This window comes from Nannobrachium achirus (assembly GCF_963921795.1).
Source record: "Nannobrachium achirus genome assembly, chromosome: 1".
NCBI lineage: Eukaryota > Metazoa > Chordata > Actinopteri > Myctophiformes > Myctophidae > Nannobrachium > Nannobrachium achirus.
This window is the reverse complement of record NC_137810.1, coordinates 12140653-12166072: the sequence shown is the minus strand read 5'-3', so window position 1 is coordinate 12166072 and position 25420 is coordinate 12140653. Positions and strand designations below refer to the sequence as shown.

The 25420-nt window shown below is 42.8% G+C and overlaps 1 protein-coding gene across 1 annotated transcript in view; it reads left to right on the top strand.

The window, feature by feature from the left end:
- The window catches only part of gabrg3 (gamma-aminobutyric acid type A receptor subunit gamma3), a gene marked incomplete at both ends in the record, with an annotated part of 192654 nt that overhangs the window by 138239 nt on the left and 28995 nt on the right, over positions 1-25420 (top strand). The window contains 2 exons of the mRNA XM_080735407.1: positions 6452-6534; positions 21833-21970. Coding sequence (XP_080591533.1) covers positions 6452-6534; positions 21833-21970 — 221 coding nt within the window. The remainder of the gene's footprint in view (positions 1-6451; positions 6535-21832; positions 21971-25420) is intronic.

Below are 25420 nucleotides of genomic sequence, written 5' to 3'. Positions count from 1 at the left end.
TGTGGACCCCGCTACAACCCTTTATTCCATGTACCTGCCTCTTATTCTCTCTAACCACAGCTGCACATAGCTGACACACTCACATTAATGCAGCTCTTGAGATCAAATAGCTTCGTACGCCATTGAGCGCATGGTTCTTTTCTTAGCAATGCTGTGTGGGATCTGATTAAAGTCAGAGCCGAGTACTATTCAATTCATGAATTAAGATGAATGGCCAAGGCCATGCAGTCGTATTTGTTAGTATTCCATTCAAAGAGCATATGAAAGTCTCCCAAAGATATTAGTCTGGCAAAGTCAAAAAGACATTTTACATAAAACATTTTGATGTAAGAGTTCAGTTAAAGTTGAAGAAGCTAATTTAATGAGCTTCATGTTGTTATGGCATTAGTTGTTATGAATGCCTAAAATGTGTAAATGTTGCATTTATATATCGCTTACATAGATTGTGCATTACATTCACCGATGGCAGAGGAAACCATGCAAGGCACCAACCTACTCACCAGGAGCAACTAGGGGTTTAGAGTCTTGCTCAAGGACTCTTCGACATTAACTCAGGGGGAGCCCAGATTCGAACTGGGAACCCTTCGTGCTCTAATGTCGGTTTCTCTACCCCTGAGCTATGCCGCCCCGTACATATTGCTAGAATACAGTTCAGATTCTACACATGAATATTAGTGTGACAGTAATGCACAGTTTGTGAGATAGTCTGTTATCTTATCTCAAGTCAGCAAAGCCGCAAACCAGACCCCACTATATGCAAAGATAAAAGATAAGATAATGAATCCCATTGGATCGTTTTTTTCCTTCACAACGCTCTTGCTTCGATACATTCACATTACATTCATCAGCAGACGCATTTGTTTACACACACCCAGGGTTTGATTTGCTGGGGGGAGGGGGATGACGCCGTGCCTCCCTGCTTCTGGTCAGAGTGAATTATTAACCCAATCAGAACGGGTACACATTATTGTGTATTATTATTTTATGCTTTAACCATTGAAAAATAGCAGATATACAAGCTCACAGCACGGCACCGAGTGCCGCGCTGCGAGCTTGTAGATCTGCTATTTTTGAAAAATCGTGAAAATTTGAATTTTGACCCGATTCTATAAGTGTCTTTTGAGTCTTTTTTTGGACAAACCTATGTTTCTATGTCAGCAATCTGGCTAGCCATCATCAAAGAAAAGGTCCTTTTCACTTAACTGGAGCTCAGTTAGTCTGTTCTTGAGAGACTACTGTGTCAGTGGTTTTCATGTGAAGGACCCCCAAAATGATATTTATTTGGTAACGGACCCCCATCTCAAAATATTTAGTTCCAGGGACCCCCCAGAAGCAAAATTTGAGTTACAGACGTTCGCTTTAAAAATACATATATTCAAAGATTTTCACACATTTTCACGACTTTTCAAAAATAGCAGATCTACAAGCTCGCAGCGCGGCACTCGGTGCCGCGCTGTTGTATATCTGCTATTTTTCAACAGTTAAAGCATTCAATAACTCTAGGCCTAAAATACATGCATTTCCTTTTGTAAAATGAATGACTGATGTGTATATCACAACTTAATTTAATTTAAAATATGTTAACCACATTAACCCATGGCATCTTTTTGGTAATTTTCTTTAATTACAGTAATTGTTCCAAAAATGTACTGTGTAAAAAATTGCAAAAATTGCATATCTACAGTACAACTATACAACACATCACAATGCATTGTGAGATTGTAGATCTACTATTTTCAGTAATTGTCTCACAAAATTGTATAAGGAATTAAGAAATTAAGAAAAAGCCTCATCGTCAATTTTGTTGTTGTTGTTGTTGTTGTTTTACAAATCAAACCATGCATACAGCAGCAGCATACTGTATCAAAGGTAAAGATAATTGTACACACTCATTTGTACATGTGCTACTGTACCTGTGTAGTTAATTAGGTATGCATGCATGGCACTATAATGTTATGGATGAAAGTAGCTGTCGTGGCATACAAACCAGTAGCGTCAGTTCAGAAAAAGCTAAGGTATGGCAACATGACTTTGCGCACGTGCAAGACACCAGTCATGTTGCCATACCTTAGCAACAGGCTAGGCATGATACATTTATTTTAAGAAGTAGGCCTACATTCTATTTTTTTCCCCCCTAAAATGTCTATGGTTTCTTAGGCTGGATATGGCAGCCTGGAACAGTTGTTCAAGTGCAGCTAAACTTGACATAATATAGTAAACGTGCCACAATTAACAATAATGAATTGCACCTGTGCAGCTGACCTGTGGAACCTGGGAATATAGGCTACTATTCTGTCAAGATGGGGAGAATAAAAGTGTGGAGAATATAATTATAATACCTTGTTAAATTTTGCATTTGTAGTTATTTTAATGTAATTTTAACAACATAACCAGCACAGATAGACAATGAGACATTCATGGATTTATATTTTAAAGAAACTTGTATTCTCCCCCCTGGACCCAGGGTATGGCAGCTGCATACCCCTGCCATACCCAATTGACGCCCCTGATACAAACATCTGCAGTATGCTTGTCATGTCATCCTTATGGTAACAAGGAATGACTTCAATAAAAGCTGTGTCACTGGAAGCAGACACTCTTTGATGTTCTGTTGTTTTAGGCAGTTTGTTGCTTTAATCAGACGTGACTGTAGGAGTGCAGGGAGACTGTAGGAGTGCAGGGAGACTGTAGGAGTGCAGGGAGACTGTAGTGTAGGAGTGCAGGGAGACTGTAGGAGTGCAGGGAGACTGTAGTGTAGGAGTGCAGGGAGACTGTAGGAGTGCAGGGAGACTGTAGGAGTGCAGGGAGACTGTAGGAGTGCAGGGAGACTGTAGTGTAGGAGTGCAGGGAGACTGTAGGAGTGCAGGGAGACTGTAGTGTAGGAGTGCAGGGAGACTGTAGGAGTGCAGGGAGACTGTAGGAGTGCAGGGAGACTGTAGGAGTGCAGGGAGACTGTAGTGTAGGAGTGCAGGGAGACTGTAGGAGTGCAGGGAGACTGTAGTGTAGGAGTGCAGGGAGACTGTAGGAGTGCAGGGAGACTGTAGGAGTGCAGGGAGACTGTAGGAGTGCAGGGAGACTGTAGGAGTGTAGGGAGACTGTAGTGTAGGAGTGCAGGGAGACTGTAGGAGTGCAGGGAGACTGTAGGAGTGCAGGGAGACTGTAGGAGTGCAGGGAGACTGTAGGAGTGCAGACTGTAGGAGTGCAGGGAGACTGTAGGAGTGTAGGGAGACTGTAGTGTAGGAGTGCAGGGAGACTGTAGGAGTGCAGGGAGACTGTAGGAGTGCAGGGAGACTGTAGGAATGTAGGGAGACTGTAGTGTAGGAGTGCAGGGAGACTGTAGGAGTGCAGGGAGACTGTAGGAGTGCAGGGAGACTGTAGGAGTGCAGGGAGACTGTAGGAGTGCAGGGTGACTGTAGGAGTGCAGGGAGACTGTAGGAGTGCAGGGAGACTGTAGGAGTGCAGGGAGACTGTAGGAGGAGACTGTAGGAGTGCAGGGAGACTGTAGGAGTGCAGGGAGACTGTAGGAGTGCAGGGAGACTGTAGGAGTGCAGGGAGACTGTAGGAGTGCTTGTAGGAGTGCAGGGAGACTGTAGGAGTGCGGGGAGACTGTAGGAGTGCGGGGAGACTGTAGGAGTGCGGGGAGACTGTAGGAGTGCGGGGAGACTGTAGGAGTGCGGGGAGACTGTAGGAGTGCGGGGAGACTGTAGGAGTGCGGGGAGACTGTAGGAGTGCGGGGAGACTGTAGGAGTGCAGGGAGACTGTAGGAGTGCGGGGAGACTGTAGGAGTGCAGGGAGACTGTAGGAGTGCGGGGAGACTGTAGGAGTGCGGGGAGACTGTAGGAGTGCGGGGAGACTGTAGGAGTGCGGGGAGACTGTAGGAGTGCGGGGAGACTGTAGGAGTGCGGGGAGACTGTAGGAGTGCGGGGAGACTGTAGGAGTGCGGGGAGACTGTAGGAGTGCAGGGAGACTGTAGGAGTGCAGGGAGACTGTAGGAGTGCAGGGAGACTGTAGGAGTGCAGGGAGACTGTAGGAGTGCAGGGAGACTGTAGGAGTGCGGGGAGACTGTAGGAGTGCGGGGAGACTGTAGGAGTGCAGGGAGACTGTAGGAGTGCAGGGAGACTGTAGGAGTGCAGGGAGACTGTAGGAGTGCAGGGAGACTGTAGGAGTGTAGGGAGACTGTAGGAGTGCGGGGAGACGGCAAGGTGAGGGTAGTGAAGTGGAACACGTGCAACACAGGTCAGGTCTCCAAACACAACAACGGGCCAGGGGAAGAGAAGTTGTTGTTGTTGACGTTGATGTTAATTGACGTCACTGTTCATGTGGGGCCTTGCGCTCTCTCTCTCTCTCTCTCTCTCTCTCTCTCTCTCTCTCTCTCTCTCTCTCTCTCTCTCTCTCTCTCTCTCTCTCTCTCTCTCTCTCCCCCCATAATGAAAAACCCTATGGTGAAAATGAATGGGCTTTTTTACTTCTGACACCTCAATGCGATGCTCTATACCAGTAAGACGCCACAGGACGCCTCAGGCCAAAGGAATTGGTTCCCCTGGCATCACAGGGATCTCCATGTATGGGCATAAAAGTCATTTGGTTCCCATGGCATCACAGGGATCTCCATATATGGCAATAAAAGGGATCTGTTCCCATGACATCACAGTGATGTCAGAGTGTGATGTCAGAGCGTGAGAGTCAATCAACAAAAAAGACAAACGTTACCCAGACAGACAGACAGACAGACAGACTATCCCTTTTATGCCCATACGGTATATGGAGATCCTTGTGATGCTGGGGAACAAATCCCTTTTATGCCCATATATGGAGATATGGAGATCCGATGACAGGGGATCCAAATCCCTTTATGCTCATATATGGAGATCCCTGATGTCCACATGACTGTGACTCTGTCTCTTTTATGCCCATACAGTATATCGACATCCCTGATGTCCACATCACTGTGACATGACTGTGACTCTGTCCCTTTTATGCCCATACAGTATATCGACATCCCTGATGTCCACATCACTGTGACATCACTGTGACTCTGTGCCACACTGGCCAGATGGCCAAGACAGTGATGTGTCAGGGGAACCAAAGTGTCAGGCGTTATACCCGTCCATTAACGGACGAGCTGTGCCGGTTCTGACAGTAAACTGCGACCTACGGTGGCAATTAATGTTGTTTTATCATTAAAATAGTGTTTGCTAATGATCTGTTGGCCCTTGCAACCAGGGCCCAGCAGGGGGCCCAGGTTGAGAATGGCTGCTGTCTAGTCTCTCTCTACTCCCCTCTAAACCAGTGGTTCTCAACCTGTGGGTCGGGACCCCCAGGGGGGTCCCCAAATTATTTTGGGGGGTCCCCAGTTGATTAACTTAATGTGCAACATTGTTTTCTCACTCAACAGTGAACAAACCATCATAAAGTTTAACACTAAAGTGACAATCTATGGACTTTTTAATACCTTTAAAATGACAAATTAAACATTGGCCAAGTTGTCAAAATTGTGAAAATAGCCCATGTTGCGAGGCGTTGTGCGCATGTAGATCTGCTATTTTCACAATAGAACCGTGTTATGTAATTGCACAACTCTTAGTGCTTGTCAGCGTGGGGGGGTCCCCAGTTAAAATATGATTATTTTGGGGGGTCGCGGCCTGAAAAGGTTGAGAACCACTGTTCTAGACCTGCTCTGCACAGGTGTCTTGAGATAACTTATGGTTTGGCACTATAAATAAAATGTATTGATTGATTCATTGATAAATCTCACAGGTGATCCTATTTACACCCAGATCAGATTTTCATTCATGCTGTTTTATATGAATGTTTATCAAAATCACTTCACACATGTGATTTATAACAATGGTGATCAGGGACGTGCTGGGCCCTTGATTCAGCCCGGGAAAAAGAGTTGGAGAGGCCCTCATTGCGCGCTATAGAGAGAGATCTCTCTATAGCGCTGCTGCTACTCAAAGATTTGCCATTTCAGATCATGACAAGTGACAAGCCAGTGGGCCAATTACATGAGTTATATTTCGTCGTTGTCGGGTGGAAACCTTGTATGTCCAAAACCGTTTGTTTTGTATTTATCATTTTAAAAATGATTTAAACTAGTGAAAACAGCCGATCTACAAGCACACAACGCCTCGCACCGCGAGGCGTTGTGTGCTTGTAGATCTGCTGTTTTCACTACTTTTGTGCAACGGCCTTGTATGATGAAGCAGGGCTTTGCTTTGCGAAAAAATTTATACATTTGAAACTTGGAGATACAAGGTTACTGCCCGACAGTGACGATTTACTTTGTTGGCTGCCCAGCCCCCAAAATGGAACGAAGGCCGACATTTTATTTTTATTTTTTTCCTAATGGCCGGCCTGGACTGGCCGGGAATGAACCGGCCGTTCGGGAGTTGTCCCGCTTTTCCCAATGGCCAGCACGTCCCTGATGGTGATTCTCTCTCCTTTGCAGGCTGACCATAAACGCAGAATGTCAACTCCAGCTTCATAACTTTCCTATGGATGAGCACTCCTGTCCACTCATATTCTCCAGCTGTAAGTATGCTATGACCATTACGGCTCCTTTTACTCCGTCACTTACATTTTTATAGTGTTCCGTTTCCAATTGTGTCTGCTCTTGTATTTGTTTCATCACTTCTGATTTCACTTGTTTAGTCCGTATCCTGACTGAGGTCACTATTCTGAAATTGGTATCACGACCTGAAAATGTATTTTCTGTTTAGCTGGAGAGACTCCTGTTACTGAACAAACACTCTATAACAATGAGGACTATTAGAATATAGAGCTATTTAACACTTATTTCAACCAAAGAAATAATAACATAACACTTAACAGTTAAGCCCTATTTTAGCTTTCAGCTATTTTCAGAAAATGTGAAAAATTCTGGAGAAATTGTTGACATATCTTCTCTGATGGAGATTCCTGGCACAACATCTTTTCAAATGGGTGTTTGCTGCCAAAAACATATCAATTCTGTGTTTTTGGCATACAAATGTTTGAGAACCCCTCTGCCATAGAAAGCCAAAGTGGAGTAATGATTTTTGGGGATAAACACTTACCTCAAGAACAGATATACAATCAGTTTAATATGACTTATATGCCTATATCTCATTTTGTCTGACACCGAGTACTGCTATGTGCTTGCTATTTTATTTTTAATTTTGTACTGTGCCGTGCTTATTTGTCAAGTCTTGCCCTGAATGTTGTTCACTGGCACACGTACTGATAGCAGCATGTTGTATCTTCAGTTCCTTGCTATCAGGCTCCAGCACAGAGAGCTGTGGCAACATTTGAACATGTTGAATCAGCTGCCACATTTCCTGGCATCATCGCAAATAGAACTGGCAAATGTCAATGACAGTGCTAACAATAGCTCACGTTATTATTATCCAAATTCATAACCTCTTCTCAAAAGGACGGCACAAACACGCAACAGAAATAGCTCCTGTTTGGTTAGTGCCTCTGGTTGTTTGAGAGATGTTTGGTGGCAATTGCTGCGGCATTATCCTCATTTACACACATTCTCACTGTTGTTCCTCAAAACATGAGATAACGGAGAGCTGGGGTCTTTTTCTTTTTTGGACCACAATCAGTATAAAGTCTATGAATGGTACATTCCAACTGTGACATGAACTCATCAACATTGAATTTCTAATGCTGGCCATCATGGGCTTTGCATTTCTTTTCACCACTTTGTAAAACACGTCAAGCCGGCTTCTTGACCATGGGCAAATAATAGAAACTATTGGCAGGGTCCTCATGGCCATAGTGAGTGAATGAGTGAGTGAGTGAGTGAGTGAGTGAGTGAGTGAGTGAGTGAGTGAGTGAGTGAGTGAGTGAGTGAGTGGCCAGCAAACCTTTTATTAACCAACAGAATAAATAGATCACAACATTGTCATGAATTGTCCACCCATCTTTTCTTTTTGCCAGCATGAGGAACTCTTTTGTGCCTTTTTTTAAAGTTTGAATGGTTGAAGGCTTGATTTAACCACAGTCATTCCCAGCTCACAGAGTCAGACAATACTGTGTCTGTGTTGTGTCTGACCCCTGCACAGCAAAAACTGCTCTCTGTCTCTTGCTCCTCAATGCCTTTCACAGCTTGATCCAAAAAACACAGGTTTGTCAATGTGAGTTTAGTTTAGTTTTTATTTTAAGAGTGATGCTGTTCTCCTTCATACTTTGTTCTTGATTGACGAAAATGAATTCTCCTCAGCACAGGGTAGTTTGCTAGGGCGAATGTTCGATTCATGATAACGAATAAAAAACAGACATTTTCTTAACCACTTAAGCTCTACAGCCTACAGTAATACAGTATAGCTGGGAGGGAATTCGTAAACATCGCGGGCACTTGGTGACACGTTTTTTGATTTTTGGCATGGTGTTAGGTATGGGCATAAGGTTTTCAAAAACCATCGCAAACAAGTTGGGCTCGCCCCCTAGTGGTCTGTTTGCAATGGATCCAATATTAGATATGTCCATATATGGTTGAAACCCCAAATAATTGACAGAGGAGTTTTCAATGGATTCTGTTACTATTGGGTATGCTAAATAACATACTAGAAAAATAAGAAAAACTAACTCCTGGAAAGGCATCATTTTCAAGATGGCGTCCACGATGGATGCCAGGAGCTTAACATGCCTATGAACTTGGATTAAATATATAAAAAGTCATAACATTTGTGCACTTGGTGATACGATTTGGATTTTTGGCATGATGTTAGATATGGGCATACGTTTTTCAAAAAACATCGCAAACAAGTTGGGCTCACCCCCTATTGTGGTCTGTTTGCAATGAATTAAATGGAATAAGTCAGTATATGGTTGAAACCCCAAATAATTGATGGAAGAGATTTTCGGATTCTGTTACAATTGGTGTGCTAAATAACACCCTAAAAGAATAAGAAAAACTAACTCCTGTAAAGGCATCATTTTCAAGATAGCACATATTCCCTCCCAATTTAGGCCTATGGGCATTTTAAGCTCCTGTGGACGCCATCGTGAAAATTACGCCTAACTATTAAGCCTATGTTATTTAGCATTACCAATAGTAACAGAATCCATTGAAAAATCTCTTCCATCAATTATTTGGGGTTTCTACCTTATACTGACCTATTTAATAGGCTATTGGATTCATTGCAAACAGGCCACTAGGGGGCGAACCCAACTTGTTTGCAATGATTTTTTTAAAACATTCTGCCCATACCTAAAATCATGCCAAAAATCGAAATCTTATCACCAAGTGCATTTCTTTTATATATTAAATACCAGTTTATAGGCATTTTAAGCTCCCGGCAGCCATCGTGGACGCCATCTTGAAAATGATGCCTTTCCAGAAGTATTTTTTTCCTAAATTCTTAGTATGTTATTTATAGCACTCGAATCCATTGACGAATCTCTTCCATCAATTATTTGGGGTTTCATACTGACTTACAGTATCTAATATTTGATTCATTGCAAACAGACCACTAGGGGGTGAGCCCAACTTGTTTGCGATGTATTTTGTAAACCTTATAACCATACCTAACACCATACCAAAAATCCCTCCCAGCTAGTATACTTCTTTGAACGTCAAATAGAAAGATTAGCTGGCTGTGTCATGTTGTGAGCTTATCCTAACTGTAACCTATTCTTGAATTATATTAATATTATTATTACCCTTGTTGAAAACTCTTGACAAACTTGGACACATTTGCCCATAACTATAAATAAATAAAGCCATAAAAATGAATTACCAAAGGGGGTGTATAAAGACAAAGAGGTGCATAATTCAAAACAGAGGCCTCCCCACCTGCAAATGATATTTCAAAGATCATTTCCTCCTTCATACCACAACTGTAAAATTTGTATTTCAGGCTATTTGTTTTTTTCATTCTATTTTTGCTCACCAACAGGCTTTGTGATCATGAAGCAATTGACCTCAGGTAAATTGCGTAGACCTTGTCTAAATTGTGGCGTGCTTTGTCATTGCTAGCTCATCAGTTGTACAAATGTTTGGGTTCTTGTTAAAACACCTTCCTTTCTTCCTTTGTTCTACAAAAGGGAATTGTTTTGTGATCCAAAATCCATTCATATTTTATTCAGCGCGACTACAGATGTTTTGAGGAACTGTTCATAATAATGAAAAACGAATAATAATTTTGGTCTATAGATGCCCACATTTCCAAGCTCTATGTTCATATAATTGAGAAATGTGAATGCCAGACAAGCCCAATGATGTTTGTCATTTTATGACTTTTAATCCAGACATTTTATCCAAAACTGTTGTATAAGCTCACAAAGATTGCTACAAAAACAATGGATTGTGTGTCCTCAATATGTTACTATATGTTACAGTAGGCCTATTAACTCATTCCTAAGGAATTATATGGAGTATTTTGAAAATCCTACAGTACAAAAACATTTTATGTCAGTGACCTTACTCGCCTACATTGTTGTGTTAATTTGACCACCCAGTATGTTTTCCTTGAACCTAAAACAAAGATACATGCAGTAAATGAGCGATGAGAATTTATTATGATCATTTATTTTCATCACATTCATTCTCATCATAGACTGAGGAGAGAAATTCGAAAGGTGCAATTTTGGGAAATTGCCAGTGTGGTTGAAAGTTGTGGGGTTGCGGCCGCCGGGACGTGAGGAATCCGCTGGGAGGAATACTGTCAGAGGCTGTGAGATCTTCGGCTGATCAGATCCTGCGATCGTAACACATGGCATTTTTAATTTAAGAATACCCCTCCCACTAAAGAGACAGGCCCCTCCCGTAACTTTTGCAAGCCAGTTACATTGTCACGTCACCCCTGAGATTTGACATATGACTCGAGTGCGTGACACACAAACTGTGGGAGGAGGAGTGCGGCAAAATAAAGTTTATCTAGAATAAAAAGAAAGAAAGAAAGAAAGAAAGAAAGAAAGAAAGTCACCAAATCAGGGCAACCAAAATAATAACTGTAGAAGAAAAAATACCTGATCAGCCGCTGATCAACCTGATCAAACGGACCAATTAAATGAGTTCACACAACACAAGACTACACAATGTCATCTTCATTCTTGTCACAGGCCGTCTGTGTTCAGCTGTGTCCCTGCAGTTTCAAACGCTATAGAGTGCACTCAATGAAAATAGCAGATCTGCAAGCGCAAAACATGACACCTCGTGTGAGCGTCTCTAGACTGTGCAACAAAGTATTATCTGGGAACTGTTCTTTATAGTCTCCTGCTTGAAATATGATATGATCAAAAAGGTTTTTTTAAGTAATGTTTGGGACTTGAACCCTGGTCTTCCGCATGGAAAACCAACCACTAGGCTAAAGGAGAGATATTAGGCCTTTGGTCATCAGGCAGACGCTGTGATCCACTACTACTACATACTGTAGCTAGCTGCAGTGACTAAAACAAAATGTACTAATAATTTCCATGCCATAACCGAAGGCAGCATTCAAGAGAATTGCCTTGTCCAAACTCTCCTGAACTTGAATGCAGCATCTTATGTTGAAAGAATTGCCCTCTCTGTGTAGAAATCCAGGCCGTACGCCACATCTCCAGTATTGACTTGATTATGCTTAGTTCAGTGTGATATCAGGCACCGAAAATAGCCGACCTCCAAGCGCACTTCTTCTTGCAGCGCGACGCGTAGTGAGCTTGGAGGTCTGCTATTTTCGATATTTTCACCAAAAGGCCCTTTTAGAAATGTCAGCCCTTGCCTCTCTAATATTCTTTGCACGTCCCTGACAGCAATGGCACAGCCAGGCAGACTAGCAGATTCTCACGGTCCATTCAAAGTGGGCATTTCAGCGGAGATAATGCTCACTTTTAGCCAAATGTCTTTTAAGGACGTGCTTAAAATGTTGAACTTTGCTCTCAAATTTGAACTTTGCACTTGGGTGCATCTGGAATCAGTGTATAGCTTAGGTTTAAAGGAAATAGAGGGGGGTATTAATCTGCTCCATAGGTCATCTTAAAACAAAGTTTTAAAACCAAGTTGTTTCAGCAAGTCGCATTTGTGTCATATCAGCAAGTTTTATGAGTCAAGCTCTAATGGGATTAAAGATAAGTAGGTTTAAGTGGGATTACATTCTGAATCCATTACCATCATTGGATTTGGTGAGTGGGAGACCATGACCCAATGAGTCCTTTTGGGAGTCCATGACATGAGAACATTTTCCTTAACCACTGATGGTCTTTAACCACTGATAGGCACATTCTACAAAATGTCTTCTAAATCCTAACAGTTTTCTTAAAAAAAGAAAGAAAACAAATATGTTGCTAACAGTGTTTCTCAAACTTTGTCATGTCAACGACCCCCAGAATGATATGTATTTGGCCATGGACCCCCATCGCAAAATATTTTGTTCCAGGGACCCCCAGAAGCAAAGATTTGATTTTGGTCTATTCTGCATCTAGCTTAAGACCACAGACCCTTTGGGAAACGAGCGGTCGTGCGAATGAGGTGGAGTTTGTTTTAGGACGAGTTTTCCTGTTACCTTTTAGGCTTACTTCTGCACTGTAGCAGACTAGACGTCCATTCTATGGTGGAGTATTTCATTCAAAGACGTTCATTCTTCGCAGGGGCATCGTCGGGGTAAGAATGGCGTTTCAGGTTTTATGTCAATCATATTTATACAGCGCCTCGCACACGCTGTCAACAGACAGCAAAAGACGGACAATATTAAATCCTGTTGGTTATTGATTAATCACCAGATTGGAGAGATGGGAGCGAATCGAGGTGAGTGTGGTTGGTTCATTCAGTCAAAAAATCCGTCTCACTTGCGAAAGTTGTGTTTCAAATCGTATCCGTTGACTGGCTGGTTATACTGTATAACTTAACCGACACAAAGTATTTATAAACGGACTTGTGTGGATGACAGAGACATAAGTGAAATCCTGATCAGCGACACATGCTGAATTGTTTGTGCATTCTTCTGCTGTGCTCACGTTGTGTCAAATGTTGGCAAAATGTGGTTCACGGGCCCAACCAGGAGCAGAATTGGGACGGTCCTCACACCAAGGAGCGGAGGAGAAACCTTGCTCCTCTCTGGCGCATTTTAAAACTCGCTCGCTCGTGCTCATATTCAAACGTTGTATTCTTATTCTTATAGGCCTACTCTTATTAAAAATAAAAGGCAAATTATTTTTTGCACATGAGAGTGGTGATAACCCGCCCGCCCGCCGCCTGCCAATTGAGTCTGAAACCTTGACCCACCCACCCGCATCGCGGGCGGGTTGACGGGCGGGTGGGGGCAGCGGGTCGGCCTGCGCATCACTACGAGCCACCTTAGTTTTACAAACACAGGATATGATCTTACCAGTAAGACTCCCTAATCGGGAGATAAGCGACCGTAGGTGGCTTATCTCCACAAATAGGGCAACAATTTGTTTTTCCCAAATCTTCCTGATCCATGTTGATGACATGAGTGTAGACATGCTGTGTAGTGATATTCGTGATTTTAGGGCAAAAACTGTAGGAGCAGTGTCCAAAAATGTGTTTTAAAAATCGGCCTGAAGGTGGCGCTAGAATAGGGCCATGTGAGAAATGAGGGGTGGGCTCTCCGCGTTGCCTTGGCGGACGAATAGGTACCGGCCCCGGCTCTCCCGGACGCTCCTAGCCCGAGTTACGGCATTTTATGTGCGCTGCAGTGGCAGGGGGTCCTCCACTCGGGGCGCCACCACTTTTGCATCCGTTCTGGAGCACCAGGAGTCGGTGGTCCCCGGGAATTCCCCGTGAGCAGCCCCGTTGGGGTGGTCATTTGGTCATTTTTGCACATTTGGTCATTTTTTACATCTGGGGGTCCCCCAGGGACCTGGGGGTCCCTGGGACTCCGGGGGTCCTTGGAGGTTGTAGTTAGGCAGGCAAGGAGTGTGTGTGTAAAATCTGGCATGGATCGGGTCAACGGGTGCGGAGATATAAGCAGGGAAAAAGTGTGACGTGTCACGTGTGAGCACATTTGGTCATTTTTTACATCTGGGGGTCCCCCAGGGACCTGGGGGTCCCTGTGGCTCCGGGGGTCCTTGGAGGTTGTAGTTTGGCAGTCAAGGAGTGTGTGTGCAAAATTTGGCATGGATGGGGGCAACGGTTGTGGAGATATGAGCAGGGCAAAAGTGTGACTGACTCACTGACTGACTGACTGACTGACTGACGCACAGACAGCCCGTGGAGGTTTTGGTAGTAAATGCGACCTACGGTCGCAATTACCCAAAGTGCAGTGGACTCTGCATGGCAGGGGCCTCCCTGAGCCAAGCTTGCGCCTGACTGCATACCTGACTGGGACTAGGCGTTACAATCCTTGTCTATACTTTGAGAACCATGGGTGGGGATGATAAGGTCATCACAGTTGGGTGGAAGGGTTAAGGGTTTCAATAGGGTCGTCAGGTGGGCGCCCTGCCATCTTGGGTGTTTACGATGAATAGGCCCACGACACCTCAGGAGGGTTCAGCAGCAACACCTGGCGTCTTCCTTGCCCCTTCTAGATATCATCTTGGGTTTAGCCGTCATTTCGGAGCCCAGCTGTTGTCTCTCCTCCTGATCCAGAGCCACTGGCTTGCTCTTTCAGCAGCACTGGAAAGGGCTTTGATGGTTTGACGCTGGGCCTGGCCTCGGATTCCCATGTCCTTGAGGAGACTGGTAGCTTGAGTACAAATCAGGCTTCAGGGAGAGAGACTCTTGGAAGCCGCCTGAGATGCTTGCTCCTTTTGATGTTCTGTTCTTAAGGTCTGTGAACTGGCAAACAGTAGAACTGTAGGCTGTTTGAGAGTTAGGCCAGGATAAAAGGCGTGGATGAAACAGACATGCTTTTATTCTACCTGGCGGCGATCATTATACTCATCCAGACATCTCTGTCTTTTTGGTATTTCATCTTATTTTTCATGGTATGCTATATAATATTGTATGTGCTGCTGTTAATGGGAGGAGGAGAATATCTGTGCACCCAGGATTTTTGCTAGATAAGAAATCACATACCGTTGTTCCCTATTGAGCTTGGCACATTTCCTGGGTTAAGCTGCCCAGATCACACATGTCACACGTGTCTTCGTATTCTTTCTCTCTCAAATAGTGTCTGCAATGTAGTGCATTTGAAATTACATTGCAGTGCACATCACAGGGTCATCACTGCTTGCCTCCTGTGATAATTCTTTCAAATACATTTTTTTTTATTTTCTGTTTATTTCATCGCTGAGTGAGGTCAGCAGACAAAGTGACGTGAGTGGGATGAAAAAAACCTGGGTGAAATGTGCCAATCTCAACAGGAAACAATGGTTATTGGATAACATGAGCTCTCTTTCATTCTTCTCCAAAGACATTCCTGTGGGCGTAACTGTCGTGATGCCTGAGAATCAGAACTTCTAATGAACCCATTGTGGGTCAGTCAGATGTAATTAATTCCAAATATTTGAATTAGGTTTAATGCAAGGATTAGGCCAGCCATGCTGCTGCACAACCTTATTAGTCACCATGAAGTGTTTGGCATACTCACCATGGCTGCAGTCCAGGCAATAGGACATCATTGGTTTAAATGGTGGGAATGGCCTTTTGCCTGCCTCAGCCAGATGTTAGCCTTTGAAAATGTCTTTTACTGTCTTATACTCCCATGAAGCTAATGAATATATATCAACAAGTTTGTGGCAACAACATGTCACAGCTTGTCCTGTATTCGGTCTATGCAATGAGTGGGTGATACATAAAACCCTCTTGAATCTTTAATAATATTTTGCAGAATCTATAGGAAAGAATATTTACAATTGTATGCGAGTCCAAATGGCGTTGTGGTCATTTACATTATATTGGCTTATTGATGAAAATTTATATATTTTTAGATGAGGTCAGTAGTGGCCAAATCAAGTTTAATTTATACTACTAGAAGCTGGGCCGCCCTTCGGGCGGCCCAGCGTCTAGTCGGCGACCTGGCCAAATCGGAACAATGTAAATAGGGAATGAATGCCCCGCCCTTTAATGCAAACCCCATTATACCTGTTTTCATAGGACCCATTTTGACCATTTGTCTGCCTGTGTCCATTTATGCCCATATATGGAGATATCTGTCTGTCTGTCGGTGTCCATTTTATGTCCATATATGGAGATCACTGCAGTTATAGTTCTGGGTCCATTTTATGCCCATATATGCCCATATATGGAGATATCTGTCTATCTGCGTCCATTTTATGCCCATATATGGAGATCTCTGTATCTGTCTGTCTGTGTCCCTTTTATGCCCGTATATGGAGATCTTTGTGATTCTGCATCCATTGTATGCCCATATATGCCATATATGGAGATATCTGTTTATCTGCGTCCATTTTATGCCCATATATGAGATTTCTGTCGCTTTTTCAAACAGATGGTCAAAACGGGTCCTATGACAACAGGTATAATGGGGTTTGCATTAAAGGGGGAACCGGCACTGTGTCTGCAACACAGTCGGAGGCACAGACAGATACAGAGATCTCCATAATGGGAATAAAGGGACACAGACAAACAGATGGAGGAGGAGACAAACTTAATGCAAACCCCATTATACCTGTTGTCATAGGACCCGTTTTGACCATCTGTTTGCCTGTGTCCATTTATGCCCATATATGGAGATATCTGTATCTGTCTGTCTGCATCCACTTTATGCCCATATATGGAGATCTTTGACCATCTGTTTGCCTGTGTCCATTTATGCCCATATATGGAGATATCTGTATTTGTCTGTCTGCATCCATTTTATGCCCATATATGGAGATCTATGCAGACACAGTGCCAGTTCCGGAAAATCCTGATGTCAGACATCAGAATCCGAACCTTTCGTGCTGGTTCCAGAAAATCGTGTATCGGGTCGGGTCGAGGCCGAGCACTGCACTACCTGCTGCGGTGGGGAACGCACGTGCCGAATTTGAAATAGGGAATGAATGCCCCACCCTTTAATGCAAACCCCATGAATGCCCCACCCTTTAATGCAAACCCCAATATACCTGTTGTCATAGGACCCGTTTTGACCATCTGTTTGTCTTTGTCCACTTATGCCCATATATGAAGATCTCTGCACACACAGTACCGGTTGCGGAAAACTCTGATGTCAGACTTTATGCCCATATCTGGAGAACGCGCGTGCCGGTGGGAAGAAGGGTTCTCTTGATACGCGGATTACATACATACATACACATTCACAGAGATTTTGTGTTGACTCATGTGGCGTACGTGATGTCAGAGCCTTTTATGAAGTGATGTCACAATGACTCAGCGCTTGCGCCGATTTCCTCCGGAACAGCCTGATGTCAACAATCAGCTCCGCATAAGGAGATTCCGAACGTTTCGCGCCGGTTTCGGAAAACCGCGAGTCGGGTCGGGTCGAGGCCCGGCACTGCACTCCGTGCGGCGGCGGGGAACGCGCGTGCCGAATCTGAAGCCGGTGGGACGAACGGTTCTCGAGATACGCGGATTACAAACAAACAGACAGAGATTTGTCGCATTTATAGATAGATATCCCTTTATAGCAAAAATAGGTGGGAAAATAGCTGATCTACAAGTTCATAAAACGTTGCATTGTGTGACGCGCTGTGAGCTTGTAGAGTGGAATAAGGACACTATTATAGTATAGACTAGTATAGTCTGAAGCCCTTTGCACACAGGACAGTTGCGTTTCTTCCGTTTGCTGTGTGAGTAAAACGCATTGGATTTGGTGTGCAAGGCTGTGCGGAATTGGCGCTGCGGATCCCAAAAGGATTCATAAAAGGAGTGATGAGTTTTTCACCGCATGCGCGAGGCATTGTGAGCTTGTAGATCTGATATTTTTGGCTAAAGCTCTCAGAATATGGACGCTGGGGTTCAAGTGGTTAATATAAAAAAGGAGAAAAAAAAGTTTCTATCACTCTAAGATTTGGAGGCCCCTCTAGGGGTCCCGGACCCCCTGTTGAAGACCCCTGTCTTACACGGTAATACACAAATAAGCCAAGTAAGTAACATCAGCCAAAGGAAACGGTCTGGAAAATAGTGGTGAACGGTGCATACAATGAATCCTAAAAGGAGATGGGAAGCGTATCTGTTGGTACTTATTATACCGAGCAATCAATTATTAATCTCGCCCCGTTGTACGTTTGGTTCTCACAGAGGTCATTTAAAGGATGACCACTCACTGCCGTTATCCCGGCGTGCACATAGGAACGGAGCAGGTTGATAAAATACAAGATATGGGCGATATGTTATCTGCTCTGGATCAATAGTGTTCTCTGCGGGAGATGAATTCTCTGCGGAAGGCCCCTGTGAACTGTTTGGGTTTTAACCCATTTAGGCCTAGAATTATTGACTGCTTTAACTATTGAAAAATAGCAGATATACAAGCTCACAGCGCGGCACCGAGTGCCGCGCTGCGAGCTTGTAGATCTGCTATTTTTGAAAAATCGTGAAAATGTGTGCACATTTTTCAATATATATTTTTCAAAGCAAACTTTTGTAACTCAAATCTCTGTCTCTGGGGGGGTCCCTGGAATAACATATTTTGAGATGGGGGGTCTGCGGCCGAATAAATGTAATTTTGGGGGTCCTTGACATGAAAAAGTTTGAGAACCGCTTATTTAGAGGAAGGATTCAGAAGTGGGGTCAAAGATATTCAAAGACTTGCACACATTTTCACGATTTTTCAAAAATAGCAGATCTACAAGCTTGTGAGCTTGTATATCTGCTATTTTTCAATAGTTAAAGCATACAATAATGGTTAAAGTGTTTCAAATCAAATGCGACTCGGGCACGTTCCAGGTATTTGAGAGTTTAATAGCTGCTCCCTGTACCGCCCAGCCAGCCAGCAGAGCCCAGCCCACTGTGATTCATTGGACCCATTTCCTCACCTATGGAAATGACTGGACATTAGCTAGGCTCCCATGGGGACATGTCTGCTTGCTGATTGAGACACATTTGCTCCACTTTTAGGCCATCTTGAGGAGTTTGGAATAGTCAACAAAGTCATGTGTATTTGTTAAAGGACAACTTAAGTTTTTTTTACAACAAGGGTTCATATATTAGATTGTAATTAAAGAATGTAAAAGATGAGTGTTAAAATTATTTCATTTACTTCTTTGTATTGTTTTAGAGATTCTTATTTCAAGTGGCTAAACATGCCATTTTACACAGAATAAGCCCATTCCCAAGATACAACACAACCATTCATGGTTGGATGTGACTTATGGGGGCTAGAAGTGTTACTGTAAATAGCAATAAAGAAACTGCTGGCTTATTGTGTCTAAAAATACATTTTTATGCCCCACATTTTAGCACGGTAAACGCGATAAAACAATAGAACGAAGCAAATGAAAACATTTTAACACTCACTTTTTCTTTTCTCTAATTACAATCTAAAATATGAACCCTTGTTGGAAAAAAACAAAGTTGTCCTTTAACTGATTACATTTTATAACCTTCTAGACCTGGAAAATGCTGTACTACTGATCACTTTGTAGTAGTTTTTGAGCGGTGCTAACCGCTCCTACGTCTGGCTTTGTGTGTAGGAGCACGGAATGATTACGGAACTCCATGTATGGAGATAACTAAGGTCATGGACCGTAGAGGATGACACGGGAGTGGATTTTCACTCCTGTCCCGTCCCACTCCCGCAGAAAAAATCCTGTCCCATCCCAATCCTGGACCAGAATAAAAAAATAAATCCTGTCCTGTCCCACTCCTGTACTGGTCCCATCCCGCTCCCGGTCAAAATCACTCCCGTTCACATCCCGCTCCCGAAGAAAATAAATAAATAAATAAATCGCGCAGATGTTTTTCTATTTTGATCCATATTATATTTGATATCATGTTTATTATTATATAATGTATAATTTTATAATGTTCGCAGTTCAAAGACCTCACTTTCCTGTGCAATTTATTTCTGCGATTTGATGAACTGGTCTGGGATGATTCCCGCTCCTGCCCACTCCTGTTGATTTTCATTCCTAGCCCGTCCCGATCCTGGCATTAATACAAATTTGACTCCTGTCCTGCGGGAATCCCACGGGACCCACGGGAATTCCTGTCAAATGTCATCCTCTATGCACATGTGTCTTGTTTGATACCAGGTGCGATTTGTGTAGCCGACAGATAAGGAGAAACGGCCATAGACCAACATTTCAGTTCATGTCCCTTTCATGCTCATATATGAAGATCCCTGATGTCATAATGACATACATGGGATCAGTGATGGGAGAGCTACTTGGAAAATGTAGTTGGCTAAGCTACAAGTTACTCACGATTAAATATAGCTTTAACTACAGTGAAGCTATCCCCAGAGAAATGTAGCAGGCTACACTACAAGCTACACGGCAAAAGTAGCTAGCTACATCGACACTATTTTTTCATAATCAAGAACAACTTTCCACCAAACAAATAGGCAGTTATTAAGTCGTAAACTTGTTTCTGCAATTCACAAAGGTTCATTATATTTAAAAAGGCATTGAGCAGTAACTACTTATTTGGGAACACTTTTAAATGAAACCAGCTATGTGTATGAACACATCTAAAGGATATCATTAATACCAAATGGGAGCAAATGGAAGCAGATAATGTTAATGAAATTCATTCATCACTCATGTTTGAAAACAATTAGTAGTTAGGGCAGCATCTCTCCCCCCCGGTTAATTATTTTCTTAATTGAAAGCCTATTACAAATTGCTAGTAGGCATGATTATTATAATTGTGTTTGTCAGGGTTAGTATGAATATGTGTATTTTTCCAGCAAAGCCAAAAATGTCACTATAGTGTCATCATCCAACGCAGGTAATCAATGTTAAAAGCACTTCCATCCGTGCACATCATGTGAAGGTCAGGCCTCCCATCAAGATGGATTCAGTACATTATTGAACCAAACCTTTCATTTACTATTTCTGTCTGCCTCTGTCTACATTCCAGACCGTCTATTCATTAGCTGGCCTCAGGGGTGTCGCACCAAATTCTGGGCCATGGATTCTGGATGTTGTGCTTTAACTATTGAAAAATAGCAGATATACAAGCTCACAGTGCGAGCTTGTAGATCTGCTATTTTTGAAAAATCATGAAAAAAGGTCTTTGAAAATTTCAAATTCTTCTAAGGTTTTTAGAAAAACCTACGTATGTCAGTGGTGTTCAAACTTTTTCATGTGAAGGACCTCCAAAATGATATGTATTTGGCCACGGACCCCCATCTCAAAATATTCCGTTCCAGGGACCCCCCAGAAGCAAAATTTGAGTTACAAATGTTCGCTTACATACAGTATATAAATTACATAATATTCAAAGTTTTGCACACATTTTCATAACTTTTCAAAAATAGCAGATCTACAAGCTCACAGCGTGGCACTCAGTGTTATTATTCAATAGCTAAAGGCCCCTCCACCTTGGGCCCTTGTAACTCAGTAAATGGTGCATTTATATAGCGCTTTTATCCAAAGCGCTTTACAGAGATTGTGCATTACATTCACCCATTCACACACATTCATACACCGGTGGCGGAGGAAACCAACCTACTCACCGGGAGCAATGTGGGGTTCAGAGTCTTGCCCAAGGACCCTTCGACATTAACTCAGGGGGAGCCCGGATTCGAACTGGGAACCCTTCGGGAACCCTTCGTGCTCTAATAACGGTTTCTCTACCCCTGAGCTATGCCGCCACTAGTCCCATCCCCCCCCCCCCTTGTGACGCCCCTGGCTGGCCTCCAGCACAAGACTTATGTTGTTCAGGGTGGCCCCAGGTCTATGTGCGGGGGGGGGGGGGGGGGCATCCATCATGACAATGTGCCATGTGGTACCACGGGTCGCACACACACACACACACACACATACACACACACACACACACACACACACACACACACACACACACACACACACATGCTCTGTGTAATTGCAGATGGATACCCACAGGACGAGATGATTTACAAGTGGAATAAGAACTCTGTGGTGGCAACCGACCAGAAGTCATGGCGACTCTATCAGTTTGATTTCATGGGCCTGAGGAATACTTCGGACATCCTAAAGACCACAGCAGGTAAGCTCTCCGTCTCCTGTGCCGGTTCATTGCCATAGTTAACTATTTAGGATCAATTAAAGTAAAGTAAAGCACTAGCCAGGCAACCACCTGGGGGTTCCATCCACCAGAATGCATAAATAAATAAAGTGTTTATGCACTTTGATTACCTTACTCTACCGTGGTTTCAAAGAGCATGTGTTGGTCTCTTGTCCATTGCTTGCCAAGTAAATGCTCTTTGTGCAGGGTGAACAAAGTTTCATCACCTTGGAAGTGAGAAAGTGGCTGTACTGTTCTGTATGTAACAAGTTCTTGTCGTCTTGAACAGAAATGGAACTGGCTGAGAAAGTAGTTTCTTAGGCTGTCTGGCTTTTGGCACACACACTACTAACCACAGGTTTAATGTTCATGTTATTGGAGCACCATCAGGGAATATTATCAGAATAATAACCTGGGATTAAATTCCTTACCAAGAAATGTCTTCACCAATGTGTTTGTAACAGTGTCTAACACTTCTATTAAGTTTGAAATCCAATATCCCTAGGGGACTTTTTGACAGCTGCTGAAAGTTGGGGTCCCATTCACTTACTACACTATACTATATTATACTCTACTATACTATGGACTTTGAGATGTAGGCGTGGCCTTGCCAAACTAGCTCCGCCTCCGACTCGGGCCGTCATCTTGCACGTTAGACTCTTGGATAAAAGGAAGCGAGCACCGGAGAACAACAGCAATGACAGTTGGCTGGTTGTAGACAGAAGATGGATCGGGCAATGCGTGGGAGAGATATACCATACGTACAGTAGATACGCTGAACGCACACACAAAGGCACGCTACCTGGTAAAAATGACTCAACTGGGTGGATTTGATCCATATGAACACACCGAGTGGGAGACAGTGAGGATTACAGTATGGTCTGCTAGCGCCGCTGACAGACTTCAGCATTTACGTATCAGTACCTTGTTTGTGGAATTGCACAACCGTAGATCTATGGAATGCTATAGTCGTTTTACTGTTGGTCATCATTTACACTCACTACAATTATCATTTACACTCACTACAATTATCATTTACACTCACTACAATTCGGTATGCCTTTTTTTTTCACCCGGTATTCTGAATTTACTCAAGTAAAAACAACAAAAGTATTGGCATGAAAATGTGCTTAAAGTACCTAAAGTATTATTGTCATTATTGCAGAAATTCCCATTTCACAAGTTTTCAAATGTATCAACTGAATGAATGAATGAATAACAATAATCCATATAACAAAAAAGTCCATATGACGTCCTGATAATGACGTCAAGATCATCCCCATATGGGCTGTGATCTGGGCCCAATCGAGACGTCACTGATTGGACCAGGTCCTGACGTGCTTGCTGGGCGTAGTTTCTGCGAATATAATTAATGAAAAGAAAAGACAAGTCTGGTATAGCCTCTAATGCCATGAGGGACAACGGTCTGCCCTTAAGTGTTTAAGCTGTTAAGGAGCATTTTTAGCGACGCCTCTGGTGACGTCCCCGTCATTACAGCGCTTTTCTATCCACAACTTTCCTACATCCCATAGTGCATTGCGCAGAAGTTGCACGGAGCTTCCGGCGCCGCAGCCGAGTGTGATCTACAAGCTCACAACAGTTGCATCTGCGACGCGACGTGAGCTTGTATGTCTGCTGTTAACTGGAAGTGTGGTGCAAAAAATTATCCAGTAAATTCCCGTCGGAAAGAGGTGGATACAGAACCTGCTGTAATGACCGGACCCTGCAGGAATGCTGCAGGGTCCTAGTGCTCCAACTTATTTGGAACGCAACTACAAGTTGTCAGAAAAGGAATATTAACTGTAAAATACATAAATAAATACCTTTCAGGTATATCCCTAGTGCCTATGTCATTTTGGCGTGCGTGTCGGCGAAGACATTCCCAAAGAGAAGTTGCCAAATGGTCATTGGTTCAATATTAATAAATCCCACTGACAGGCTGAACCACTTTCACTTTCACTTGAAAAAGAAAATTTAAAAATAGGCAAAATAGTAGATCCAAACTTTGAATACTAGCCTATGTAACATAAATGTTAACCTAAATCTAACTTAAACCTGAGTGTCTGTATTCTAGGCGAAATTCATTGGAGGAAAAAAAAGCAGATCTGCAAGCTCACAACGCATTGCGATGCGTTGCTATTTTACTTTTATTTGACATTGTAGTATGACAAAGTAGGTCATTCTTTTACCGAATGATGAACAACAAAACAAAAAGAGTAATAATGTTTTCCGACCGACAGCAGCAATGATGTACTGTATGTAATATATATGCATATGGGCTGATATTCTAATAAGTTATCATGAGACTGATCCATAACAATGTGCAAAGTACAAGACGGTCCTATCAGTTCTATGTATTGTATGATTTGTGTTATGCTTCTCTTGCATTTGCTGTGCAGCACTTTATAACTCCTGTTTTGAAACACATATAATTATGTTTATTGCGTGACTTGTCTGTTAAAAAGTTTCACTCCTGTGATGACCTTACTGGTTTACCTTAGCAGTTCCTTTTCGCCTGGCTTTAGCAATGTTCAAGATCAGTGGTGGAAAAAGTACTCAAATGTTTAACTTAAGTAATCAAGTATCAATACTGCAGTGTAGAAATACTTCGTTACAAGTAAAAGTCCGGAATTTTAAATGTACTTGAGTAAAAGTACGAAAGTATTGGCATCAAAATATACTTAACGGCCCGCTGACACGCCCCCAAATTACGTGGTCTCTCTGAAAACGGTCTGAAATAGTCTGAAACTCATGTCACAGTGTAATCTGCCCCTCGCCCCCCCAACAACAGCTGACCAGTACAGTAAGTAGTCTAGTCAATTAATTTGATTGGCATATAATTGTGCATTCTCACAATGACATCATAAACAATTAACTAATATTTTAAGATTACTTCTTAAAGTGATAGTACCCCTTTAGATGACAGTCCTACTTTAAAGTACCAAAAGTAAAAGTACACAATGTTTGAAAATAGCAGATCTACAAGCTCACAACGCGTCGCGATGCGACGCGTTGTGAGCTTGTAGATCGGCTATTTTCAAATAGCCTATGTATAAAAATAGGGCAAAAGTGGATTAATGTATGTTTTATACTATAATAACTTATATCTGCAAAGTAACTAGTAACTAAAGTGTTCAAATAAATGTAGCGGAGTAAAAATACAATATTTGGATCTGAGATGTAGTGAAGTAGAAGTAAAAGTATTGGACATTGGAAATACTCAAGTAAATTACAGATACCTAAAAATTGTACTTAACAGTTTTACTGCCAGATGTTATTATTTATTTATTGGGTCTTGTGCCAGCAAAAGCAGCTTACCTTTGCGAGGTTATAGACAAATATCTATTTTCTTTCCTCATTACATAGTGCACTTTGGTCATACTAGCAGTAGAGGGCAGCCTCGTGCAAGAATTAATGTGAAATGGCCGCGGT